The 18,218-nt window shown below is 42.2% G+C and overlaps 3 protein-coding genes and 1 long non-coding RNA gene across 6 annotated transcripts in view; 1 reads left to right on the forward strand and 3 right to left on the reverse strand.

Annotated features, from left to right (window-relative positions):
* The window catches only part of LOC106811099 (meiosis 1 arrest protein-like), a 21,080-nt gene extending 8,424 nt beyond the window's left edge, over positions 1–12,656 (reverse strand). Inside the window, exons 1-8 of the mRNA XM_014814632.1 lie at positions 12,562–12,656; positions 11,560–11,648; positions 6,317–6,477; positions 5,878–6,081; positions 5,394–5,507; positions 4,977–5,139; positions 4,642–4,826; positions 2,947–3,090 (exon numbers count right to left, since the gene is read on the reverse strand). Coding sequence (XP_014670118.1) covers positions 2,947–3,090; positions 4,642–4,826; positions 4,977–5,139; positions 5,394–5,507; positions 5,878–6,081; positions 6,317–6,477; positions 11,560–11,648; positions 12,562–12,656 — 1,155 coding nt within the window. The remainder of the gene's footprint in view (positions 1–2,946; positions 3,091–4,641; positions 4,827–4,976; positions 5,140–5,393; positions 5,508–5,877; positions 6,082–6,316; positions 6,478–11,559; positions 11,649–12,561) is intronic.
* Positions 8,058–18,218, forward strand: part of LOC106811107 — a 31,939-nt gene continuing 21,778 nt past the window's right edge. For all 3 annotated transcript variants that reach the window (XM_014814642.1, XM_014814643.1, XM_014814645.1), the window contains exon 1: positions 8,058–8,138. The gene's annotated coding sequence lies outside the window, so the exon portion shown is untranslated. The remainder of the gene's footprint in view (positions 8,139–18,218) is intronic.
* LOC106811108 lies at positions 12,679–14,967 on the reverse strand. Its single transcript, XR_001394100.1, has 3 exons — positions 14,917–14,967; positions 14,016–14,085; positions 12,679–12,744 (listed from the first exon to the last, which is right to left on the reverse strand). It is a non-coding gene; the product is annotated as an uncharacterized LOC106811108 (long non-coding RNA).
* Positions 15,026–18,039, reverse strand: LOC106811100. The gene is made up of 4 exons (XM_014814633.1): positions 18,028–18,039; positions 17,822–17,986; positions 17,410–17,597; positions 15,026–15,182 (listed from the first exon to the last, which is right to left on the reverse strand). Exons 1-4 carry the CDS (start codon positions 18,037–18,039, stop codon positions 15,179–15,181), a joined length of 369 nt encoding a protein of 122 aa, XP_014670119.1. The 3' UTR covers positions 15,026–15,178.

The following is an 18,218-nucleotide window of genomic DNA, read 5'->3' on the forward strand; positions in this document are numbered from 1 at the left end:
CCTAAAGTTAGTCCAGTAAATCCTCCTTGTTTTTAGTTCCATAGTTGACAGTGAATATGTTACGCGCCATAGACTGAGTGATATTAGGAACGCGTACGTACTACGTTGCTGACGTGGAAAGGAGATTGCGCTGGCGGTGGAGGGTAGGTTTGACTTCACAAGGCTTCGCCACATGGAGAACGCCATACAGACCGTGATTGGCCACCAGCAACGGCGTTGCTAGATTCTAACTGATGAAGCTGCAAAGATAACCTCGTATAATTTTATTCTTTTGTAATAAAATTGTTTTCTCTTTTTTTTCACTCCATTTATAACCATACTTAGAATTTAGGTCGTATGTTTCCCGCAACGATGGTTGAATCCACTGCTGCGCACGATGCCAAGTACGTGCATGGGTCGACTGCTTGCAGGTTTATCACAGTTGAGATGTTATTAATGGGCAGAGACATCGCCACTTCACGCGAGATCACAGGCACTTGGAGAACCGGTCTCACTAAAAGAATAATGGTAAATAAAACACGAATGTATTTATACCAAAGTCTTAATTGTTTTCATCTACTCCCTTCGCCTACTTATTGCCGATAACTTGCTGTAAAATGACCGTTCAAGATGCTCCTTACAACACACAAGTACACCGCACGCACACGCTGTGCACAAAACAACATGAATTAACTCAGAGGTACTCTTATACTCTGATTCTCTTAAAAGCAGAAAGAATAACTCTATTATTGACGGCATTTGCAGAAGGTTATTGCAACAATAGAGCGAAGCGCAAGAGGTAGAGAACATTAGACTTTGGTAGTAAATTATATTTCGTGTTTATTTACTTTTTTATGAAACGCTCAAGTGCTGGTCGACGCGGGATAGGTATTTTGGTCACGCAGTAGTGGCGTTTTACCAGGGACAGACGTCCTGCTGAGGTACGGAGTCCGTTTTATTTTCTGTCGAGCGAACAAAACTTTTTCTAGTGCGTTAAATACTTAGATATCCTATAGAATCAGAATGTTTGTAAGCGAAAGTATGATTCAAGAGTACGAGAAAAATAGTTTTGAATCCGAATTGCGTTTGTAAGATTGGACCTTCGCAACGCGTTAACCGCGCATTGCAACGGACCAGACGCGGGCATTAGTATTATAGAAATGCAACGTCACTTATTTATTCAGTAAATTGTTTAATTTTGTTACACCTATTCAAAGTGTTGAGAAACTTAGTGTTACCCAATGAAGCGTGAAGATTCGCGCAAAGGAATAATTCTATCTGATCTATATGAGCACTAAAATATTAATTCTGCGAGTTTAACACTACCGACTTGTTATTTGTGTCAAATTGGCGAATTCGGACCAACTTCACAACTATAAACGCAAACAGCCGGCAATGTAACGCCAAAAGTTCTGGTCGACGGACAGCGACCGATAGCAACTAACTTGGCGAGATTAGAAACATGTTCTATTTTGCCACTCAGAGTTTGCCCAAATTGCCAAAATTGCGTCAACTCGGCCAATCGGACCAACACAAAGTCGGTAGTAGTAAACTTAGCTTTAGTTAGAGACTACACAATCTGATCACCTTATCAATGCTCTCTGCAACTGTTTTGCTGGAATTCGGCTTGCTGACTCCACTGACCTGTACCACACCTCAGTGGGCAGCAGCAGCTTCTCTAACAGCTACGACGTTCAGCAGTCCACAGTGTTGGTCATGGCGTCGCGATAGCAGCACGTAAATGACCCACTAGCGTGCCACGATATTTGGCAGTAGCTTCTGGTTTCGCGCCGCTAGCATCGCCAGACGTGCAAGGCTTCTGGGTACCAGGAAAGGCTTCCCATTTTAAAAACTGGACAGAACAGAAACGCACTGCATCTGCTTGCATAGTGAAATAGGAAAGCCTTTTTAGAATTTTGTTTTGCACCGAGTTGCATGTTTCTCTACTATATGCAACTTGAGTAATTTTCACAACACGGATAGGCCTTTTCGCATCATAAGCCAGCAGAAAGCATTTGCCAAGGTCTGCTGTGTCTTTCAGGATCCATCCCAGTCACATCTATTCCAACCCATGACGGTGGCTTTTAATATCAGGGAGCTTATATAGATGACAAGCACAGCGATACATAGCCATGAATCGAGAATGCTTAAATTACGTGAAGTGTAAAATTCTTGTAGACCCCGGACTCCAATCACTGACGTGGCTAATCCACACGAAAGCACACGGCACGTACGCCCACGACGACTCACGCACAGTACGCACACGCAATAACCCCGGCAAGTACGGACAGCATAACGCAGTACGCAACACCGATACCGCACGGTAACCGGGCCACGACATTACGCACGGTGTACGCACAAGCACACGCATACGGCACATAGCACCACGCTACGCACGTACGCACAACGCTATACGCACAGCGCACACGATACGCACGTACGCACACGCACATGCATACGCACGTACGCACGTACGCACGTACGCACGTACGTACGTACACGCACGTACACGCATACGCACGTACGTACACGCACGCATGCACGCGAACGTACGCACGCACGCACACGAACGTACGCACGTACGCACGGACTCACGCACACGCACTCACACGCACGCACGCACACGTGCGCAGGTACACATGTATGCATGTACACATATCCCCCCGTGCATCTAAATTTCCTGATTCAAGGTTTTCTCACTTGGCATGGCCTTTCAACCTGGCGAAGGAATGTGAAGCTAACCTCTCTACATAGCTACTGTTCCAGTCATCGGTAACACGTTTCTCTCACGTTTTATCATTTCTCTGCATTCAAAAATCACAATTTATTGGATACCGCTATTTAGCTGCTGCCTTATGCTAGATCTTTTAGTAATTAACCTCTGGTAGCTGCAGCCTGTTAGCTTTGGAAATGTTCCAGTTATTTTGTACTGACTAGAGAGTTGCATGTGCAGACTAACATACGCACCAGTCCATAGAGCACACTCTCACACAGGCCATCTTGCTTTATGAGTGATAGTGCTCGTAGTGTGCGGACAGGCAGATAGGGGGCGCTAGGTCTTGCACTGCAGCTGGAAGGCAGGCTGCGCAGCGGTGTCTCCTGGTGCAGTTTCTTGGCAGATAGATAAAAACCAATGTGAGAACTGTGGCGCAATGAACGGACCGAGCAACAAATGTAGCACAATGAACGAGTGACACAACGAATGAGTGTAATACCCTGTCACACCTACCCGCGATCACGCTCGCGCTCCCACTGCGACCTGAAAAGTATGAAATCGCGAGGAAAAGCGCAGTAAGGTCTCTGAGAACGATTTGGTGACGCAGTGGAAACTGTCAAGGACGGAAGAGGGTCGTCATGAGCTACCTTGAACGCCAAACATCGGCGCTTGTTTTGAGCATGCTGTAACACGCGGTATAATGACGCAGTACAATTGCCATGGCAGTGCAAAGCGAACTACATGAGCGTATCGTGGACGTAGCAACAACGCATAGAACGCAATGAGAGCGTAAGAGTCAAGAGCATACTGTAAGCTACTGTTAAGCTACCTGGTGTCATGGATTTCACAATTTTCGGCAATGTCACTGCGCTTTAGTGAAAATGTTCAAAGTCCGGGAGCGTAAAGCGGTCGCCGGCTGATCGCGGTTGGTGTGACAGGGGTATTCAAGCCCAATAACAAGAACGATACGGTTCAATGAATGATTAGGACAAGAAGCAGCATGTCGGTCAACGAATAAACGCGACAAGCAATAGATGTTTTAACGAATGCAAGTGGCAAGTAATAAATAGTTCAACGAATGAATGGGATAAGACCAAGAGCTAATAATACATTAAGGTATTATCCGCTCTTGATAAGACATAGATGAGTCAAGGAATAAGATGGGCAAGAAATAGCTAGTTCAACGAATAAATGATTGACGCAAACAATAGATGGTTCCATGAATGAATTATACAGAGGATAATTGGTTCGTTGAACAAATGGGATACGAAATAAACGGTTCAACAAATGATTGGGATGAGATAAATAAGGAATGGACGATGAATAGAATGAGTGGGGCAGGGAATCGATGGTTTAAAGAATGAGAGGGATAAGAAATAGATGGTTCCAGGAATAAATGAATGATAAAAAAATAGGTGGTTCAATGAATGAATGACACAATGAATAGAATAGATAGTTCAATGAATAAATAAATGAATGATAAAAAGGATAGGTAGTTCAATGAATGAATGAATGGATGAATGAATGAATGAGGCAAAGAATAGATTGGTTCAGCGAACGAGTGGTGGCAAGGAATAGATGGTTCAACGAATGAATGGTGGCAAGAAATAGATGCTTCAACGAACGAATGGTGGCAAGGAATAACTAGAGAGGGTAAGGAATAGGCAGCACAACGAAAGAATGTATGGTGGAAGGAATAAACAGTGCATGGAATAAATTCATGACACAAGGGATGAGTGACACAACAAGTAAATGCTGCAAAGAATACATTGATTACGGAAGAACATAAAGAACATACGTATACGGGACTGAGTATAATTTATCACATGATTATATAATTTCATGATTAAATAAGGAAACGAACATTGCTGGCAACCAATGTAAATTCTAAACTACACCTAACTATATAATAAGAAGTGAAAATGACATAGCCGAAGGGTTTTTACATAACATGAAGCGAAGGGAATGAGACTTGGATCAAGTATTCTCTCCTGCATGTCGCACTTCAAGACCAGTGGCCACATCCTGTCCTGTGCTGTGCTGACCTCTGGCAACGTGATGTGGAGATGCTCCCTGTCCGTACCGGAATCCATGAGCCACATTTTGAAGAAGTTTTCCAAACTGAGTAGATCTGTAAGCAGATCGTATGTATGACGTATTTTATATAAACTCTCCAGATGTATGTGACAGCTCAACTCACTGTGGTGTCTGAACCACAACATGTTCTAACTACAGACGTAAAGCATAATCAACATGATAAGCAATTAGACGCAGCACTAACCTGACTCTACCTGCAGTAGCTCAAGCGTGCCTGCGGTGGCACCACTGTCACCCGAGCTGTCGGACACTTCACTCGTCTGACTGCAAGATTCTATTCCTGCTGCTTCGGTGCTGAGCAACCGAGTATCATCTCTGTCACTTAGCAACGACACGACCTGCATCTTCTGCAAACAACAAATTGCTACGTGACACCCGAGGAGCCTAGATACGGATGCATAATCATTCTAACAGGGGTTATATTGGGACATCTTCATCGGATATACAAGGAGCCACTCCATAAGAGATTTGTAACAGAGTATGAATTACTTGTTACTTGTCATTAAAGAAGCCATGTATACAGTCTGCAGGATAGGAAGTATGTCTACCATGTCTATTTAATACACAGAACTGTACATGGTGACGAAAAAATAAAGTCAACCTTGAGGTTGTCCAGATTGAGGTCTTTGATGAACTTCTCCAAAGGCTTGACCAGTGATAAACCCTGCTTGCTCGTAAACACGGTTATCTCGAGTTGTGACCACGATCCAGCCGTCTGCCGTGAGAAGACACTTAATGCAATGACTGCCTACTCTACTATGCGGCATACACCAGACATACATATAGCTATAATATTATAGTACCATGGGTCGAAATACTAAGGGGCCCACGGGCCCAATGCCCGTATTTTAAGGCTCGGGCCTGACATTTCTAATACTAGCAAGCCCGCCAGGCCAGTAGAAAATTCACCCCCAGCATGCAAAACCGTCTCCGGCCTGTAAAATTTGCCTGGCGGGCCTGTCAAATCCCTTACCTACAGGCCCGGCTGGTCTGTAAATTTTCAAACTAATTTCTACTCCTGAGTACATATATCAAGATAACCATATACATATATACCAACACATATATCATGTGTTTTGATGTACCTGTAGCAGATTTTGCGATTGTCTTTTGAACTGGCTTATGGCTTCATGAAGGCTCTGCAGTAGCACATCTGTTCCCCGGCTCGCGTCACCGGCTGCTCCCAGCCGCAGCCACTCCCCATGCTGCATGTTGCACAGCTCGACAAGGGCTGCATGGAGCCTGGTGAAACTCGAAGCACCTTTGATGTGTTGCAATGGGAAGACAACCTGTGAGTGCCCAGAGAAGACGCAGGTGTACAGCAGCTGGCACGGCACATCTACGGCAATCGATACACGGAGCGCATTCTGAATGCTATTCTCATGAATTTTCGTTTGCTTTTTCATCCTTAAATGCTTTCATCATCATTTTCAAACTGCTAGGATTTGTCAGCATTACCACATACTTTCATAAATGAACTCAATTCTTCCATAACAAAACTCGGCATTAGCTTGTAAGACTTACTTCTGGATAAGAATCTGTAGTAGCAAGCAGTCCGAAAAAAGGAACGCGACATGGTCCAGGTAAAGTGCAGACGATGGAAAACAGGTGTTCTAGAGCTTGCTGTATGTTATAGCATGTATCAGCATCAAGATCAATTCCAAAGTCAACTAACACGATATGTGCTGAAAACAATGTCAGAGATGACCATTGTGAATTCATTTTTATTGTATCTGATTACCCCTCAAATGAGTACAGCATTGCAACAAATATGTTAGTACTGCAATAAGATAACTAGAGACGTACCATACGTTAATACATATGCTATATGTTATTATATACTATATAGCTCTTTTCACCCTGGTTGCCTACTGGAAAATCATATTTTTTAAGAGTCACAACACTCTACAGACTACAGACTTCAATAGTTATGCGCGACATAGCTCTAGAGTCTAGAACTATAGGCCCTCCGCTCTGCCGCATGCGCGACAATACAGTTATGCGCAACCTAGCTCTAGTATTATAGCTCTTGTTGACTACGCCAACAGCTCAGAATGCTAGCATTGAAGTGCAGCCAATGGAGGTGGAGTCTAGTAAGTACCCGGTAGTACTCGTCTAGCCCCCCCCCCGGGGGGAACTCACCCCCACATTATGGTAGGTATGTGCCACTGGCACTGCGAAGTCAAAGTCGGGGGGTCTAGCTAGCTCTATAGTAACGCTCATAGGGTCTATGTCCCCCAGGGTACTGCCGGAACGTACCCTGGGTACGGTCCGGTATACCGGAACGTACCCTGGTCACTATTTGATATGGTTATAGGGTTAGGATTAGGGTTAGGGTTAGGGATAGGGTTAGGGTTAGGGTTTGGGTTCGGGTTAGGGAGTAGGCGTAGACGACTCCCTAGACTCGTTAGTGGAGTAGGCGAAATACGGTCCGGCATATTAGATAGTACCAGGGTACGTTTCGGTATACCGGACAGTACCCAGGGTACGTTCCGGCAGTACCCCGGGGGACATAGACCCTCTCAGCTCTAGTAACTATAGCCCGCGTACAGTTGCCGCTGGGCGGCCAGCGGCAACGCGGCAAAAGACAACATCAGTAGCCAGCGGCAACTGTACACGGGCTATACTATTAGTATTATTAGTTACTAGAGCTAGGGGTCTAGCCTAGTAGTAGTACCACTGTGACTGTACCAGTGGCAGATATGCATGCAGCATAGGTAGTAAATTTGCTACCTAATACAGCATTAGTTTTACTACTTGTATTATATTAGTAAATTGGCAGGTTATATTAGTGACAGTAAAAAGTGACACTGACAGTGTAGAGTAATCACTGACTAAGCTGAGCCAGTGAGTGCTTATTAATTTATTGACAGCTGATTAGATATCATAGTGAGAATAACGTTGTTTGTTGGTGACCATTCCAAATCCGTAAACGAGGTGAAATATGTATACTGTCTAGTATGAGGAGCGCGGTGTACGCAAACTAACCTGGTTGCCGAGTATAAGTCGACCTTTCGCCAATGTCACGATCGTATTTTTCCATGATGTGCGGCAACGGATCCAAAAAATTACAAAGAAGGTTTGGCGGTACAGCAGACGTTGTTTGACAAGCGAGTGTTTTGCCTCGCAAACATTGTTTGGTAGAGGGCGTTGTCCAGCAGGGCAGAGCATAGACTGGTACGATGTCTTTTTACGTTGATAATATAATATAGACCTATAGGCTATATGAAGAGCAAAGAGATAGGGTGTGAGTCTAGGCTAAGTGCTAAACTCAAAACCAAAACAGAGCTCTGATCAAAATGATCACATCGCCAATCAAACTATTTATTTTATGCTGTCAACTCAGGTAGGTACAGTATTATATAATATCAGACGTATGTAGACTTATAGCTATCTACACTTGATAAATGTGAGACTGATACTGATACGGATCATATGATTATAATGAGTAGGGGGCCTACGGCTTGTAGTTGTAGGGCCTATGAGTATGATCATGATGTAGGTATCATGTAACCGGATGTATGCATGATGTATTGTATGAATACTATGACATGGGCGTGTACAGGGGGGTGGGGGTCCAGGGGGTCCGGACTCATCCTTGAACCGAAAACACATCTAAGGGGGTCTAATTTCAGAAGATTTGACCCCAGACCCCCACTTCGCGTGCTCGCAAGTTTGGGTTACGCCTTACGGGTAGACCCCCCCCCCCCGGTACAAATCCTGTGCACGCTCCTGTATGATGTTACCAGGAGTAAGATAATATAGATCTATATTAGATCTATATCTAGATCTATCTAGATCTATCTATCTATCTAGATCTATCTATATATATAGATCTATATCTATATTATCTTACTCCTGATGTTACCATATGATATATATATAGGGGCCTACAGCACGTACACACGTGTACACACGTGTTGTATATATCTATGATGTCACCCACGTCCCTATAGTACTAGTAGCGCTCATAGGGTCTATGTCCCCCAGGGGGCGCCGGGTTCACCCGTCCCATAGCAGTGTCGTCCCATTGACGAAGTCGGCCAATAGACGGCCGATACGGACTCGGCCCATAATATAATATATATTATTATGTTAAATAGAATCATATATGCAGGGTTCTCCAAGCTTTTTCATTATAGCATGGCGGGGCTGCCTTTACGGTCCTAGTTTTAGCATTTTTTAGCTAATTTTAGCATGGCGGCTATGATATTTAGAGTGGCGGGTGCATTTTAGGATGGCGGGGCTCGACGATACCCTGGCGGGCCGCCAGGCTATAAGTGCTCTTGGAGAACCCTGATATGATTTAAATTCAAATAAATACTATATAGCAATAACGTTATGGCCCATAATAATGGGAAGATGGCCCCAACATGTTTACATCTGCGCATGGGAAACTACTGTTTTTGTGACTAATCAACTTAGATTTACTCGTCCTGCTATATATACATGCACACAGAAGAATGATCTTGGGCTTGGACAGAAATAGGGAAATATAATTCTGAGTAAACAAAATGATGTCGTTTAATACCCACGAAGTTAGCCGGGTATTTATACTTGAATGGTAACTTTCGTTTGATAAATTGGTCAAGATATTGGGTGATACTCCATTAGGAATGTTCCCAACTTTAATGTCATTAATGGTCATAATAACATATGGTCATGGTCATATATTAGTTTTGTTGTTTAATGTCATTTAGGTTAAGGTTAGGGTTAGGATTATCAATCTTTAATCATTAATGATATCAAAGTTGGGAACACTCCTAATGCATGGAGCGATAGCCAAGATATTGTAGAAGCTATGACTACAAGAATGGGTGAAAATGCTCAAAAAAGTGTCCTGTTTTGCCCATTATAGGCCTACCTTACAATAGGTAGGAAATTTCAATTCTGTGAACGCTGTTGTGTTTCTCATGGCGGGGCTATCTAACCTAATAGTACTAGTTATTCGTTGCCTCGATGCCAATTTTGGATACTGCAACGTACTACAGCAGAAACTAGTACTAACCTGACCAACACAGGTCTTCTAACCCTAGCAAAGACCGTTTCTTGGAGCTAGTAGTAGTGCTGAGAGGGTCTATGTCCCCCAGGTTTCTGCCGGAGCGTACCCTGGGTATGGTCCGGTATACGGAACGTACCCTGGTACTATCTAATATGCCGGACCGTACCTCGCCTACTCCACTAACGAGTCTAGGGAGTCGCCTATGCCTACTCCCCAACCCTAACCATATCAGGATGAGATAGTTACCAGGGTACGTTCCGGTACATACCGGACCGTATCCAGGGTACGTTCCGGCAGTACCCTGGGGGACATAGTCATAGACCTTATGAGCAGTACTACTACTAGTACTACTACTAGTAGTATTTCCCATAGCATATGCCGGGCTTCCTCAGTTCCTGTGCCAAAACGTCATATCAGCTGAGGTTTTGAGCTAATCAGAGGTTGGAGCAATTCCTCTGTTTAGTGATCTTGCCAGTCAGTGGCTAAAGCGTAAACGGAGGAATTGCTCAGAATACAACACGAACGCTACTTTAAACAAGGAACTCTTCGCGAAAGTTAGCAAATATTCGAAGAATCCTCTATAAAGAGTGTATAAACGTTAGAATCTTTTGAAAATAAACTATCAGGTAAGTACAGTCAGTGAGATATCTAATACAGTAAAACTCGCATAAGTCGTCATCGTCTCACTCGTCAATTCGCATAAGTCATCATGGATGTCAAAGTCTCGATTTTCTCTCATAGTAAATCCATTGGAATAGCCCCGCCTAAGTCATCATTTATAAGCCGTCATTATGTGGAAGTCGGTGCCCTCAGACAGGTCCCATGTAATACAAAACAGTAATTTCCCATCTAAGTCGTCATCAGAAATGCTGATGGCGTACGTAATGAACAATTCGCGTGAGTGGTGCGAAATTAACGTGAGTCCGGAGTAAGATACCACCTGATTTACTGTCGGACTCCAGGATTTGACATATGCAGGAGTCCGTGTGTAATGTATCATATAAGTAGTGACTCTCTGGAAATTCTGCTACACTAACTAGTTTGTTCCAGAGCACGGCCTCGCGGAATTACTGTATTTTTTCAACATGTGTTCCAAGAAAATTTGGCAGACGTGCACCGCAAATGTCCTGCAATGTCCAAGTTACATGTAATCAACAGCGGGTGTTACAGATAGAATAACAGCCGGGGGGAAATGCCGGGCTACCGACCTCTAAAAAGAACCCTGTATACTATATGTAATAATTGGTATATAATTGTAACAGCAATAATATATGAATGTATTCAGTCTATTATCAAACCGCGTTACTGGATTCAGGTATTAACAGTTTCAGTTATGATTACATCAGAGTAGAACACTGAAGTTGGCAGGCTACACAGAGGCTTACTAATTAAGTAACAGGAAGATTGTATGATGTTGTATCCACTGGTGATTATTAGCAATTGTCCAGTGCACAGTTGGTAGAAAGGTGTGTCGCATTGTAATGCATTTGTCAGCAAAATTTTCAGCTTAACACCAGACTTTAAACTGGAACACATGTATGCAATGAATTAGTAATAATATCACGGCGTGATATGCATGTTTCCAATTAGCCAATGAATCGACCCCAAACTACAGGCATAGTGCTTATCAAGTCCAAACTGATTTATTGTATTTTTATATATAATACAATTGCATAGTGCAATGACTTTTTCCAAACTAGCAAAACTGAGGAATCACTGGTAAAAAAAACGTTAACACACAAATATATTACAGCAAATGTACAACCTGTGCCAGTAGAGAAGTTGAGATCAAATCCTAGTGATCCACTGCTATCACAAATGCATAGTGCAATGACTCTTTCCAAACTAGCATACCTGAGAAATCACTGGTAAAAAAAACGTTATCACACAAATATATTACAGCAAACGTACAACCTTTAAAAAAAACGAAAAGTAAAACTTCTCTACTGGTACAGGTTGTACATTTGCTGTAATATATGTGTGTGATAACTTACCAAAAATTATCTGGAGCACTGGGAGTACCGCAACTTCAATCAAGGGCAGCATCGCCTCAACTAAAACTATTTAGTTAATCATTGCTTGGGCCGTAAATGTTCCCGCATGCCCTGAGCAGCTGGGACGCGGTCATCTCCTGGGCAGCATATTTCGTCCAGAATTGATGAAGCCTGCCCTGGAGATTCTTCGTTTGGTTGCGCTGGTCACGCACGATCTGCTCCTCACCCACCCGTGTGTGCTGTAAGTCAACGATGTCTGACTCGCGTCGCAGGAGTGGGACCAGTTTGTAAAGAGTTTGGCACTTCCCGCATAGCTGTTCATACGGGTGTGTGCCATCCTAAAAAATGATTACAAATGGATTAGGACATTAAATTTGTGAACATCAGACAAAGAACCTTGATCGTTTTGACTCGTCTTCTTGTGTTCACATTCTCATACACATATTTCTCTTCTGGTTACGCTAGAGCAGACTCCACCTAACTTGGTAGAGTTGGGACCGGTAAAATATTACTGTGTTAATCAAATACTGAGTAAGAATTTGTGTAAAACATAGTACTAAAATACATACGGAACATTTTTTTTTGCAAATCTGACGCAGGCTTAGTTTACCAAGTTAACTGGTACTGAGTAGGTCGGAGTCCACTGTGTATGATTATTGTTTAAATTAAAACTATTTACCTTCAACATCGTTGTTAGTCCTGATGGTCAGGTTGTATACATTCCAATTACTTGGCTGCCAGGTCGGATTTTAAGCCAGCTTTCACTGACGTACCTCACCAGTTGTTGAAGTTGAGGTGATGCTGCCCTCTGTTCCAGTTGTTGGAGTGCTGGCAGGATGTCAGCAGCAGGTAGAAATGGCAATGCCATCAGACTACTGATGTACGTATACTCCTGTCCCCGGAGGCTGTATGTCGTCTTGAGTCCGAGCTCCATGGTTTTCCGCCACACTGCCTGGCTAAAGTAAAACGCGCATCCTTTGATGCTTGCATTTGGAAATTCATTACGAATTGCTTTCCAAGCACCTGTTAGAATGTAGTGAAACACAGTGTAAGCCACACAAGCACATTTTATGTAAAACAGTGACATGTAAACAATTTTTATATTAAATTAAAACACCGTTAAACACGCATGTTAACTGACTTCCATAATATAATTGGAATGTGATATATTTAGATTGGGTTATATGGTTTTTTGGAGAAAATAATTTTGACCAAAAAAGTATGCTGCATATTTATTCAATCTGTGTTACGGCCGGTGACTGACAGAGATTCCAACACATATTTGAAGCAATCTGTAGTTTCTGGCCGTCAAATTAGTAGTTCGAGGGTCACGTAGTGACCCGAGTTTGCTAGGGGGGTCCGGCATGCACTCCGGAAAAATGTTTGATTCTGAGATGCATTCAGAGGGTCCTACATTCAGAGGGTCAAAAATGACAATAAATTGACAAAAAATGACAATAATTGACGAAAAAAAATAATTTCGATCACAGTGAAATTTGTAGTTTGATACAAACTGGTCGTAGTGGTGCAAAAGGAATAGAAATTCATATAAAATACGGATAAATCGTAGTGGTTGGCATCTCTGGACTGAGCATATATATGTTCCCGGGGGGGGGCACTCCACATATATTGCATGGTAGCTATGTGACGCGGGAGAGACCCCCATTTTCAACCCTAAACTTCCGTTCCAGTGCATCGCCAAGTTTAGTTACCATGTAAATCTTACATTTTTGCCGTTCCGGAGACCCTAGTTTTTAACATTTCCGTTTCAGTGCATCATACTTCCGAATACAATGAAGCTGGGCCGTGAAGGCATGCATGCAACGCAACCCCCATTTTCGAACATAGCCAGTTCCAGAGCATCCCACATTCAACAAACATTAATTAGTTCCAGAGGCCCCATTGTCAGGTCCAAGGTAGTTCCAGCGCTCCCCATTTTTGACTTTGTAGTGGCACTTACCTACCATAATATGGGGTGAGTGCCCCCCACCCCCCGGGAGCATGGTGTAATATTATGCGGAACTACTTTGTAGCCTCATCACTACGCGTATACCCGCATATGTACAATGCTTACGGAAAGTACGTAGTCCTCTCTCTGGGCTATGATTTTTCCCATGATTTCGGCCAAACATGAATAAATGTTTTATGTTCAATTATGTCTGGACATTCGATACTTGACACATGTTACTTGTACAATGTATATATATATATATATATATGTTATTACCTATCTCAAAGTCCATCACAAATCCCTGGACCTGTGGGACAGGAATACATTCCTTCAGCTTCTGAAACACCTGTAATTAAGGGCATTGTCATACTTTTGATATACAACAAAACTACAAATGCTTTGAAAAGCAGCTTTAGTTCCAACATTCCTGTATTTATGTTATTGGCAATTAAAATGCTCTCTTATCGTGCAAATATTGGTAATTTCCTTATTCCGTCTGATATTGATATGCATGCTGACAAATAGACAAGTTCTTGAATGCTTGCAATTAACCTTATTTCGCTATTGTTTTTACATCAAGGCCATGCATGCTGACCGACTGACCGCAAGCAGACAGACAGACAGATTTGCTGCAGGCAGAGACAGACAGACAGATTGGCTGCAGGCAGAGACAGACAGACAGACAGACCGCAGGCAGACACAGACAGATTGGCTGCAGGCAGAGACAGACAGACAGACAGACAGATTGGCTGCAGGCAGCAGACAGGGACAGACAGACAGATTGGCCTGCAGGCCATGAGGACAGACTAGACGGATTGGCTCTGCCATGCATAGAGATAGACAATGAGAGACTAGACCGCATGGCAGGACACTTAGACAGATGGCTGCCAGCGCCATGGAGACTAGACAGACATGATTGGCTGCAGGCAGATGATAGATAGAGAGACATAGACCGCATGGCAGACAACATGACAGATTTGGCTGAGGCAGAGACAGCAGACAGACTGGTAGGCAGACACAGACAGATTTGCGCTGCAGGCATTAGACATGACTATGACAGACCGCAAAGGCAGACACGATTGGCCTGCAGGGCATGAAGACAGACGGACCGCAGCAGAAGCATCTCGCAGGACAGACAGACACTAGAACAGCATAACAGACAGAAAAAATATTGTACCGCCTTCAGTCTCTTGTTTTTCTCCTGGCATCTAGGCAAAACACCGAGGGGGGACTTGTGTTGCATGCTGGCACCTTTCTGTATAAATATGTGGATTGACCACATTTAGTGAAAGGGGGCAGTGACAACATTGAATCACAAAACCAACGTTTTGCGTTTTGGAGCAGCTCCAATTGGATGGGCGATGCGAATATGAGGTGTCGTTGATCGTCTACACGTACATCTCCGATGAGGAACTCATCCAATTTCAAATAGTCTGTGTCTATCTATAAAATAAATGCATGTTATCGTAATAAATATTTATAAAATAACTATGTATATTATAATATGGAACCGTAGCAGACATGATAAAAATTCTGTTATCATTATATCAGTATATTGTATATAAAACGATAACAGATATATTACTGCTGGAAGGATCTGCCATCTTTGTCATTGATGTTTGATGATTTTTAGTCGCTGGGCGCCTGGTCATCCAGATTACTTAGTGTTCACATATTTTTAATCATATCTGTGTAATTAAATTATTCGTGAATTATACTTTACTTCAAATCAAGGTCCGTGGTTTCTGTCGGTCTGAGGTATGGCTTTCGCTGCTCGCGACGCTTTGTTTGCCAGTCACGCTTTAAATTTTCTAGTTTAGGCTGTCCGTTGCTTCCTCCGGTTCGTTGTGACCTAACATACATTCCTCCAACCATTGCGCCGGGCAGCCAGTTGCACTGTTCGCGTGAAGAAGTTAACTGAAAAAGCAGAAAGGCATAGAGGGTATTTTTACTGCAAAGGCAGTAGAAAAATATATGTAGAGCAAATCTGTACTATAATATATATATAAATAAACCATTTGTTGTCTACGTTTGAGAAAGCGTTTTAGGGCACAAGCGCTACAGTGGGCCTATTAGGAAGCTATGCACTGTTTATACATAAGTTTATCTAATGACTTGACTTGAAGTCGTACAATCAACGTTTATCTTATAACATTGATACCTCCGTTCCATTAATACTTTCGTCAGTGCAGGCCTTGTCTGCCTGGTGTGAGTGTTCTCTGAGTTGACTTGATACTCACTTTCCTTACTGCGAAACAGTTGCTGCGCGACATTGAGACTTTTGATCGTTTTGAGCAACGCCAGTAAGTAAAGTTGGGCCTCTGCAACCTACAAGACATAACATATAAAACCTGTGACAGATATGCTTAAAACTGTAAATGCATATCATATATCAAGAGTACATATAGAAATGCTATTATGTGACTCTTGACAATTATATTATATATATATATCAAAAGAAGATAATAGGGATTCCTTCCCTTATTAGGAGTTCCTATTTATAAGGGGTTCCCTAATTATCTACTTCGTGAATAATAGTACTATATTCATCTATATAATTATTATATATATGTAATATATCCTATTATAATATTATATATTATATATATATATATATATACTTATATATACACTGCCGCCACAGTCTTTTAAGAAAGTAGAAGACAGAAGCGATAAATCCCTCAGTTGATACATAAAAAGCAAGCCGCCGTACTTTATTGCCGCTGCATGCTTTAGGGGGTCGGGGCATGCCACCCCTTGAATAATGTTTGAATGGATAGACGTCTGGATTATTCAATCTGTTCGTGATATATGCGTCAGAGATTTAGGCAACAAGAATTGTCTTACCCCAAATTTTACTGGAATAGCACTGTGCTTCCAGTGCTTCTATCTGCGGGGCACTGTGATATTATATATAATATTATATTATTTAGCACCACAGATAGGGTTTGGTCCCGGTAAAAAACCAATAATCACAAACTTCTTGATACTATTCGCTTAGCCGTTGCTGCTTATAAGTTCTGGGGCCACCACGCTGTGATCCCGCTGCCCCTCACCAATGGTGTAGGTCACTAGGCCTGTCTCTACAAATGGAACTGGGAAGTCTAGGCTCATGTTTATGAGAACTAAAAAAAGGATAAACATATATCACATACAAACATATAACTATTGAGCAAATATTTCTTGTCAGTCATTCGCAGAAAATCGACGTGTACGTTTGTTGTTGGAAAGTGCATCGTCATCAGTCATGTTTGAAATTAGCGTAACGTCGCAGAATTCTATCAAACAATCTATGAGGTGTGCTTACTCTTCAGCTAATTCTGGTTCGTGTTTGATGTCTTGACGTGTGATGTCAAAGCTGGCAGTTAGGTCCGAATGCGGGGGGTTTTGATCTGGCTCTGTAGGCTCATGTGCTGGCTCACTCTCTGCTGTGTTGCTTAAAGTAGTAGCGACGTCAGAAAGATGAAGAAGAGTGTCGAGTGGAACCGGAGCAGACATGATAAAAATTCTGTTATCATTATATCTGTATATTGTATATACCGATAACAGATATATTACTGTGGAAATCTGGCATCTTTGTCATGATGTTGATGATTTTTGGTCAGTATTACTTAGTCTTCACATATTTTAATCCATATCTGTGTAATAAATTATTCTGAATTATACTTACTTCAAAATCAAGCGTCCGTGGTTCTGTCGGTCTGAGGTCTGCTTCGCTGCTCGGACCTTGTTTGCCAGACGCTTTAAATTTTCTAGTTTAGGCAGTTCGTGTCCTCCCGGTTCGTTGTGACCTAACATCACATCCTCCACAATGCGCCGGGCAGGGCAGTGCACTGCTTCCAGTGAAGTAAGTTTAACCTGAAAAACAGAAACATAAGGTATTTTTACTGCAAAGGAGTAGAAAAATATATGTAGAGCAAATCTGTATATATATATATATATAAACACATTTTTTCTACGTTTGAGAAAGGGTTTAGGCACAAGCCTACAGTGCCTATAGGAAGCTATATGCCACTGTTGTACATAAGTTTATCAAGACTTGACTTGAAGTCGTACATCAACGTTTATATAACATTGCATACCTCCTTCCGTATTAATACTTTCGTCAGTGCAGCCTTGTCTGCCTGGTGGATGTGTTCTCTGGAGTTGAGCTTGAACTCACTTCCTTTCTGCGAAACAGTTGCTGGACAATGCAGACTTTTTGATCGTTTTGAGCATCGCCAGTAAGTAAAGTTGCCCTTTGAAACCTACAAAAAATAACATATAAGAACCTGTGACATATGTTAACCTGTAAATGCATATCATATATATCAAGAGTACATAATAGAGAATATAATCATATCAAAAAAAGAGAATATATCAAAAGAAGATAATAGGGATTCCCTATTAGGAGTTCCCTATTATCTACTTCTGAAATAATATATATATATATATATAATATATATATAATATAACATTCAATCAAGTTAATTAATTATA

Source organism: Priapulus caudatus, unplaced genomic scaffold (assembly GCF_000485595.1).
Source record: "Priapulus caudatus unplaced genomic scaffold, Priapulus_caudatus-5.0.1 Scaffold504, whole genome shotgun sequence".
Classification (NCBI taxonomy): Eukaryota; Metazoa; Priapulida; class Priapulimorpha; order Priapulimorphida; family Priapulidae; genus Priapulus; species Priapulus caudatus.